Raw genomic sequence first — 9,952 nt, 5'->3', positions numbered from 1 at the left:
TCAAAGGTTTTCAGTCTGCATTTCTGGGAACCTAAATTAAGGCATCACACAATATTTTCAAAAACAGAAAAGCCATTTCATTGGACTAAAAACTTAGTTTTAAGATGGCACAAAGCACCTTGATCATTTTCTTTTAAGAAAGAAAGAAAAACGAGCCATTAAAGAAATTCTTCCGAGAGAACTAAAACATGCTATGTACATCTGACTTGGCACTCCTTCCATCTGGAGAACTTTTTGGATAACTGCTTTCATCACAGAATGATCTAAAGTAAAATAAATTGAAATTAGAGTAATTATTTCCCAGTGAGTGGCTATTTCCATTTAAAACCAAAAGCCAACTAATTATTGCTTTTCCCATAAAATTAAATATGAAATCTACATTATGTAATTATACACTTATTCCCCCCTTTGTGTATTCTAATTTCTTCCTCTAAAACCTAAGATGCCGTCTTGCAGACTGCCCCCAGTGGCTACTATTTTGGCCGCAGCAAAGGTCAACTTTAAACATTTTGCATCTAAAGTGGCTTTGGATACCTTTGGATAGAAAGTACAGTCTGAGCACTGTCCAGACACTTAGATACCTAAAGCGCATCTAAGATAACAAACCAAAGTCCTGATATCCCCTCAAAAGCTGCTCCTCCTATCAGCCCCCTTTTTCTAAGTGATACCACCCCGTTGCACACATAATCATCAATGACTTGTCTCCTTGTTACTATTTCCTTCATACCCCACATCTAATCTATCGGGAAGCCCTGTTAGCTACACCCTCAAAACACAACCTGAATTCAACCACTTTTCACTTGCTCCAAACTTCCAACCTAAGCTAAGCCATAAACATCTCTTATTTGGACCACTGTGATAGTCTCCTAACTGGTCTCCCTGTTTCTCTTCTTTATCTCCCCAAGTCTATTCTCTATACCAAGTCATCTTATTCAGATACTATTTGGATCATGCCTTTTTCCAGTTCAAAACCCTCTACTCATTTAGAATAATCCACACCTTTACTCTGGCCTTCAAGACTTTACAAGATCAGACCCCTGGCTAGCTCCTTGACCTCATGTCATACCACACTCTTCTTCACTCAGTACTCTGACCGTGTTGGCCTCCTTGCTTTTCCTTAAATACTCCACCCACCTACATGCCTGCATACTCATTGCCTCCTTGTCCTGGAGTGTGCTTACCCCAGATCTTCCATGGCTTGCTCCTCTCTTCATTCAGGTCTCCGTTCAAATGCCACTTCTCCAGTGAAGCTGTCCCCTGTCAAACCTATCCAATGGAGTCCTACCTGCTCCCCCTCACTCTCCTTACATTAAGATACTTTTGCACTTCCTACTGTCTAAAATTATGTTACTTATCTGTTTACTCATTTCTATCTGAACCCCTTCACTAGAATGTAAGCTCCACGAGGGCAAGACTTTCGTCTGTCTGGTTCACTGCTTTATCCCTAGTGCCTGACCCCGTATCTGGCACACAGAAGCTATTAAAAAAATTACTTGTGAAGCTGACAAATGAATAAAGTACTCCTTGCAAGAATTCAGAGGTTGCACAACAAGGAAATAATGCTCTTGGTGGAAGCAGGCTTAGTATCTAGGTTCACCTCTATTCAGAGTAGAGATAAGAACAATTTAAAGGTATAACTCACTTTAATTAGTACATTATCGGCTAAAAACATAAGGGAAGTGCAACATTAGAAAAGTACAGTTGACACTTGAACAACATGGGTTTGAACCTCGCGGGTCCACTGACACACGGATATTTTTCAATAAATATGTACTATCGTCCTACACGAGCCAAGGTTGGTTGAATCCACAGATGCGGAACCACTGACTACAAACTTATACTCAGATTTTCAGCTGCGTGGGGGGCGGCACCCCTAACCCCCAAGCTGTTCAAGGGCCAACTGTATACGATGAGGAAAGTGAAACACGTTAAGTTTTAAAAACTGTCAATACGTGAACAAACTCTTTTTGTTTTGCTATGTGTTACTCAATTAAAAAAGTGACCACATACCAACAAGTGGATTTTTTTCTTATATCCGAAACGACCAGAGTTCTGTTGCTTTCAAGGGCCTTTAGTAAAGCCTTTGCTCCTTCACTGGTGAGGCCACACTGCTGCAGGTCAAGTGCTTTCGATGAAAGACAAAAGGTCACTTGCGAAGTCTATACAGATTTAACATATAGACAACTCTCATTTTCTCACGTGTGGAAGAGTCCTGCACAAGACCAGCCATGGCAGGTTTGTAATTTTGGGTATGAAAAAAAATAGAAACGTATACGCACACACATAATGCATAATCCAATTTAAAAACCTCTTCTTGGAATGTTCATTGCAGCTCTATTTACAATAGCCAGGACATGGAAGCAACCTAAATGTCCATCGACAGAGGAATGGATAAAGAAGATGTGGCACATATATACAATGGAAGCCATAAAAGGAAATGAAATTGAGTTATTTGTAGTCAGGTGGATGGACCTAGAGTCTGTCATACACAGCGAAGTAAGTCAGAAAGAGAAAAAGAAATACCGTATGCTAACAGATATATACGGAATTTTAAAAAAAACTGGTTATGAAGAACCTAGGGGCAGGACAGGAAGAAAGACACAGGTGTAGAGAATGGACTTGAGGACACGGGGAGGGGGAAGGGTAAGCTGGGACGAAGTGATAGACTGGCATGGACATATATACACTACCAAGTGTAAAACAGCTAGTGAGAAGCAGCAGCACAGCACAGGGAGATCAGCTCGGTGCTTTGTGACCACCTAGAGGGGTGGGATAGGGAGGCTGGGAGGGAAATGCAAGAGGGAGGAGATATGGGGATATATGTAAATGTATAGCTGATTCACTTTGTTACAAAGCAGAAACTAACACACCATTGTAAAGCAATTATACTCCAATAAAGATGTTTAAAAACATTTTTTTAATAAAGTTTTAAAAATCCCATTTCTAATCTTCATTGACCTCCAACCTATCCTGTGACGTTAACATATCCCTGTACAAACCAAATAATTTTTTCCACTTAATAACCAATACTTTTAGTAAATATTCTTTTACTTTACTGTTTTCAGTCCTTTCTTGTATGAATATTTATTATATATGATATATATGCCTTAAAATAGTAATCTGATGAAATGAGATTTTATTTTAACATTTAGAAGGCAAGGCAAACATGCTGTCCACCTGAGGAATACCAAATTCCCTGTAGTACTGCCTGTAAATATGTCCAAATTTGTGATTGCTTATATAGGCAAAATATACAAATAATAGATTGAATTATCTATATGATTGAACAATTGGTGCTGTGATTTTTAAAAATCTGATCAATATAGCTATCACATATAATTATATAACATATTAAAAGTTTTCAATAAAATCATAGCAGTACCTTCCAACAAAGGTAGGATTTTTTCAGCTGGATAAATATTAAGAGATTTCCTAGTCCGAATTCAATTTCTGAATTATAATAGGATTGAAATGACTCACTGAGATTGACTTGTTTAAACAATCTTTTTACTTCTGGACCACTAATCTTTATCCTATACCACACAGCTAGCTGCTAAGGCTTCTATATATACTTCATTAACTGTACCATTGATATGGCTGATGTGTAAAAAAGTCAATTCATATAAAGTTCTGGTTAGTAATTTCTGGTTTTTATTTTACCACAAGACAATAATTTTAAACCAAATTTTTATTAGCAATGTATAATAATAATAGTGAAAATAATCAAATGGTAATATTAAATAGCAATAGCACGGTTTAACTACATATTGAGAAACTGGACAAATTACTTTTGGGTTTTAATTTTTTTCAATGCTGACCATGAAAAAATCTTAAAACTATCTCCAAAGCTATCTATCTGCTATTTAAACAAAATATTCTAAAAGAAAAAGTGCAATATTGTTAAATATTATCAAATTAACTCACTGAGTCTTCTTTTAGAAATTTAAGAAAGGTTAGTAGGAGGTTTAAGAAAAAAAAAGAAGAGAATCCATATACAATTTAAATAGTTTACACTTTTATAAAATATGCCAAATATTTGACTCTCAAAAGAAAAGCTATGTATCATATTAATGTCCAGCTTAATGCCCCTTTTAAATCGAGAAAAGAAATTTAAGGAGTTTCCCCTTCTATATTTAAGGTATACATTTTCTTAACAACTGGAGAGCATTCAGAGCACAAATGTCATTCTTTCATTACAACAATAATGGGTTTAAATTCTCAGCTTATTTTAAGTACACAATTTTATCTGTGTAGTGTGTTTGCAATCACTGTAAACCTCTGTCTCAGGAGCTCTCTTTTCTGTATTAGAAAGTTTTCAATAGTATTGGCTTCTTTGAAGAGTCCATCTATCTCATCAATATACGATGCATCTACTGCTGCTCTCTCACTAATGGGGAAAAAAAAGTTTTACATTAAACTAAATAGTAATAACATCTAAACACACTATCATAGTGATGTGTTCTATTATGCTATATTTGTTAGCTATTTCATTTAAATGGCTTTGTACATCAAAAAGCTTCATTAATTTACAAACACTGCTCAGTAAAAGTTAAATTAGTTCCACAAATATTTTTGACTACTCAAAGTCCCTTGACACAGCAGAATCTGTATCTTACACATTATAATTCTAATATTAAACTATATACATTAACAGCCACACAAACCATTATTCAAATACAGTGACTGTCCAGTAGTTTTAAAAAACACCTTATAAAACATGATAGTCTCAGGCCAACAGAATATTTAAATTCAGCCTTCAAATATATATTGATAATATTTAAATATTTCATAAATATATTTACTTTATCTTTAACATCACTCTATTATTATGGTTAACTTCACCAAATGGTATTTTTCTGAAAGTTTTTTCATAAAATTTTAAGTGTTTTATCATCTATTGATAGAGAACAAAATATATCCAGCCTCGTTTCAGCTCTGAGAGTATCAAAACAAAAGATGTTTAGTGGAAAAGGTAGTCTTTGAAAATAAACAACTAATCTATTATAAGAAACTGAGGTAGAATAAAAAATTTCAAAATTATAATTACTAGATCGGTTTTGTAGCCCCTGAACTAAACTTCCCATTATGGAGTTTCCAGAAGAAAACTTCTATGTGTAAAATAAAGACTCAAGAGAATATACTGTAAGTACTTGCCTTAAGATCTTTGCATATGTAGACAACATTAGATTAATTTCCTTGCTCATATCTGTTCAAAAATAAATCACTAAGTTAACTATAATAAACTTTCCATATTATAATATCAATGTATAGAAATATAAGCACTTAATAGATCACCATTCAAATCTTTCTCCAGGGCTTCATCTTTATAAAATAGTCCAGAGCTTTCAGAGAAAGAAGAATCTGATTTTCCAAGAGAGGACAGTTGTGGACTATCTGGCATTTGAGGCTAATAGAAGAAAGTAGAGAAAATAGGTAAATTGCTAGCAAGATGCTTAAGATATATACATTCTGTTAAAAAAAAAAAAAGCAAATAAAACATCTTTCAGAGAAAAGCAAACATGCTGGAAATTATATACTCTTGTGTCCTGGTTAGTTATTTGTAATTTTATTACAGCAAACTTTTAGGCCCAACTTTGTTCAACATAATAATTTTATTATGTGTTTAGACTTTGAAAATAGTATTAATCTCCTGATGAAAAAGTTTCCTGTATCTTGCTCCAGCAGATGTTTTCCATAGCAAAAGAGCAAAACTTTCATTTGGATAACAGCCATATGCTTGCAAATTTTTGCAAGATAACATAATCTTTAAGGGAACAAATAATGTTCTAAATGTAAACAGATCAATTGGTGGGGTAGTAGTGAAGAAGGGCAGGATACAGTGCTCTTTTTCAAAAATATCAGCAAGTATAGTACCTAGGTATCCTACTTAGGTATCAAAATAATTATGTAAAGTCTTATGTATCATAAAGGCATGAACCCACTTCTGTCTCTAGATCACAAATTACCACAAAGAAACCTCCCAATAGTTTCCTGGAGGCCTATACTTAGTGAAAAGGCAGCTGGAGTCAACAGAGTTCCCGCTGGGACAATCCCAGCTCTGGGAATATGAAGACATTAAATTCCATTTATCAGTCGAATTATCTTAAATGGAAAAAATTTGAGAAGTATATAAAATAAAAGAGTAAGGCTCCACAAGCACAAAGATTACCTCCAACTCTCTTGGTCTCTTGCAATTTCTAGTATCAGGTTTTACAAGATGACTGGCCATCATATTCTGGAGGCAAGAGCTGCAAAGTTTAGAGCAATGTCAAGTTTAGGTACAAACTCATGCTGCTGCTGTCTTGAATCCTTCCCTTTCTTTCCACTCCTCCTGCCACTGTTAGTTTGGGCTCTCATTATTTGTCACTTACCTAACCTACTCAAATTCTCCCTTCTCTGTTTCATTCTACCAACTGCTGTTTGGGCAGTCTTTCAAAACTCTGATTACTGCATTCCCTTAACTCAAAAAACCTTCCCTTGACCATTCATTGCTCCAGAATAAGTTCAAATTCTATAGTAGAGCATCCAAAGTCCTACATCACCTGGGCCAGCCTACCATCCCCATGATTTTCTTCTACTCCCTCTATATACAGTCAGCCAAGCCTGTCTCTTTGGCACTTTCTGCCTTGTCTCAGGATTCATTCAAGATTTTTCTGCCTTCACAAAATCTTAATGTTGAAACAAATCTTACAGTTCATCTAATTCAATCTCAATTTTACAGATGTGAAAACAGAGGCAGAGATAGATAGTTGATCAAATTCAAACATGTAAAATTGGGCCAGACTAGAACCAAGATCTCTTCTAGTCTAAAAGAGACTTCTGTTTCCACTGTCCTATCTTACCTTCATACGGCATCAAATTTTACTTTTAAATTACTTTCCCATAAATTCTTAAGATAATTTTCCTGGGAGTCTGAAAGATTAAGTTTAAACCTGAAAAATGTTGAAACCTAGAACGGTATAGTCTCTACACCCTAACGGATGAGGATCTCTGTCTACACTCAAGTTATCATTTGCTTTGCTTGCTTTTTGAGAAACTATGCTGACCTGGAAAACTGTAATGAATCTGTCTGCTTAGTCATGTATAATATTCATATATATGACAGAAAGACAGCAACAACAATCAAGATGGCTGTTTAGTAAATTCCATATAGTGCTTCTACGTTCCTGTCAGTACCTTTCTAGTATATAAATTTAAGCGCTATAACGGTAATACCTAGAAAATACTACACATGCACAGTAGTTCTCCCTCTGCCTTGGGAAGTTTGAGAATGTTTCAGAGAAGCGACCACGAGAGCGGTTCTCGTCTCCCTTCCTCTTTTTTCTTCCCTTTTCCTTTTACACCTCTTCTCGCCTCTCTCAAAGTAAAAGAACATGCATGTATGTCAAGTCAAAATCTAATTAGGTAATTCTGCTTCTGTAAAAACAGATTAATTTTTCTGTCAGAGTTTAGGCCCTCAGCTGAATCAAGGCCTGGTCTAGAGGCTGGGCCTCCACCTGTGACAAATACCATTCACAGCCACTGACCCCAGCTGTGCAATCTGAGGCGTTGGTGCCTTCGTCATTACCAAGCACTACCGCCAGGCCTTGTGCAACCGTTTTCTCCTCACCTTCTCTTTCCTCCCACCGCCATCTCGGCCTCCCAGGCCATCCCACCCATCTTGCTTCTCACTTCCCGCCGCGTCCCTCCTTTCCTCCCCACTAGCGTTTCAGCCCCACCAGAGACCCTGCGGGTAAGCGTCCACCCTCTCTCACTGCCTTGCTTCACACCCTGTCACACTCTCATGGGCGCTCATCCGCGCAGCCCCACCCCAGGAGCAGTCTATGGCTCGGCGGCGTCGGGAGCTTCCTCGTCAGCCAAAGCACGGGAACGACAAAGCCCGGCGTGCGCGCGAGTGCGCAGGCTCGGGGAGGCGGCTTTCCCAGCGTGCGGCGCGCAGATTACGTGAGGCACCTGCCCCGCCTCCCGCGCTGCCGAGGAGAGGGGGATTTTTCCCGCCTTGCCTCGAGCTTTGGAGTCTCCGTGAAACAGAACTCGCCGCCTCCGAGTGAGTGTCTGGGGAAGAAGGGAGAGATCTGAGACTGGTTTCTCAAGAAAGACCAAGGAAGAACTGCCAGAGGAAGGCCGGGTGTGTCCCAGCCTCTTGGAACCTCAAAAAAGGAACACGAAATAGTAGCACACCACCACCACTTTCCAAGTAAAAGTTACATCCTGTCCCAGGTGGTGGGTCTGCAGCAATGGTTTAAACCTGAGTTCCCCTGGCCCTCAAGCCGACACTTTGTATCCAGAACCTCCGTTCCTTCGCCTCTTTCTCTTTGGTGCAACCAAACTTCCGGAATCACACCGGTTGAGAAAATTCCCTTCTTGATGTGTCAATAACTAATCAACTTCATTGGCAACTTTGAAAAAAAAATTTTGTAACACACGTGGCTCACGTATTTGAAGTTTAGCCTTATGGGGAGCTTTAATGTGGTGACTTTGACCTGCAACTTGAAAGATAGATGTTCCACACTTAATGCCTCCGTTAGTTGTGGAAGAAAATAAAAAGCATACCACCTCATAAAACAAAGGTCAATAACACTTCCCATAAATTCCAGGTCCACAATCTTACACCTTAGCAAATTACGTTTAACACATACATATTATTGTTTTTTCCCCTTTGGCTTATTTAAATGTTAGTTGTCAAGACGTTAAGTATTGTGTGTATATGTTTGTTTATTGGTTTGTGGAAAAGCCAATTGTTTCAAGTAAGCTCCTAGGAAAAAAGTACTCGGTTTAACTTGAGTTGGCATTATTGTGAAATGTAAGTCATTTAATAAAGCTAGACTAGTGATTATGGTGCAGTTATTGATAGTCTTTAAAGGATTCTAATCACTATCTGAGGACTGATTCCAATCTGTATTGAAATGTTCCCTATTTGTGATAAAATGAAGGGAAAAGTAATGAGTTTTTCCTAAAGTTAATGTACTCACTTTAAAAGGTTCTTTTGTTCTGTTACTATGTCATAAAATTTTTGATGTTAACGTGTCCTCTCAAGAAACAAAAAATATAAAAATTTTTACATTTTTAATGTCCTTACTTGATAAAATGTAAAGTTATCCACTCAGTGTTTATCTCTTCTTCATTATTGTCATTATTGTTGTTATTATTCTTAATGGTCCATCAAATCCAAAAGTCTGAGAAATACTGACCTAATTCCTCTCCCAGCCTTCACATTGTATGATATCTAAACAGGTAGTTATCTAGTTGTTAAAATATTTCCAGGAAAAAATGATTCCACCTAATACATAAATGTTTACATCAGATTAAGAGAACAGCATAAACATTTTTTAAATCTTTTCTCCATTGTATAAGCTACATGAGTGAGAATAAGTGAGAGGGCACACAGGGTTATAGTTGTCTGGTGCTTTAGAATATTCAAAGAATGAGGACACAGGGAGGAGGAAGTGTAACCTGGGACAAAGTGAGAGAGTGGCATGGACATATATACACTACCAAACGTAAAATAGATAGCTAGTGGGAAGCAGCAGCATAGCACAGGGAGATCAGCTAGGTGGTTTGTGACCACCTAGAGGGGTGGGATAGGGAGGGTGGGAGGGAGACGCAGAGGGAGGGGATATGGGGATATATGTATATGTATAGCTGACTCACTTTGTTATAAAGCAGACACTAACACACCACTGTAAAGCAATTATACTCCAATAAAGATGTTAAAAAAATATATATGCTCTTATCTAGGATCTCACAAAAAAATAAAATATTCAAAGAGCTGTCATCAATCATCTCATTTAATCTTCACAAACAACCCTGTGAAGTAGGTAGGACACAGAGACATTTGGGTTGCTCTATGTCAAAGGAAAAAATGTTTGTCCCAAAAGTAAGAAATGGGTGAATTATGCATTATATATCTTTATAGCTGGAGAGAAATAATTGGCAATGGACCATTTAAAAT

The 9,952-nt window shown here is 37.3% G+C and overlaps 1 protein-coding gene across 1 annotated transcript; it reads right to left on the bottom strand.

The window, feature by feature from the left end:
- Positions 1 to 4,242: 4,242 nt before the first annotated feature.
- On the bottom strand, positions 4,243 to 6,232 carry TEX12 (testis expressed 12). The gene is made up of 4 exons (XM_068554731.1): positions 6,170 to 6,232; positions 5,296 to 5,407; positions 5,155 to 5,206; positions 4,243 to 4,387 (listed from the first exon to the last, which is right to left on the bottom strand). The coding sequence occupies exons 1-4, from the start codon at positions 6,230 to 6,232 to the stop codon at positions 4,243 to 4,245; spliced, it is 372 nt and encodes a 123-aa protein (XP_068410832.1).
- Positions 6,233 to 9,952: the final 3,720 nt, after the last annotated feature.

Source organism: Eschrichtius robustus, chromosome 11 (genome assembly GCF_028021215.1).
Source record: "Eschrichtius robustus isolate mEscRob2 chromosome 11, mEscRob2.pri, whole genome shotgun sequence".
NCBI lineage: Eukaryota > Metazoa > Chordata > Mammalia > Artiodactyla > Eschrichtiidae > Eschrichtius > Eschrichtius robustus.
The sequence above is the reverse complement of the archived record's forward strand: the minus strand, read 5'-3'. Positions and strand labels throughout refer to the sequence as shown.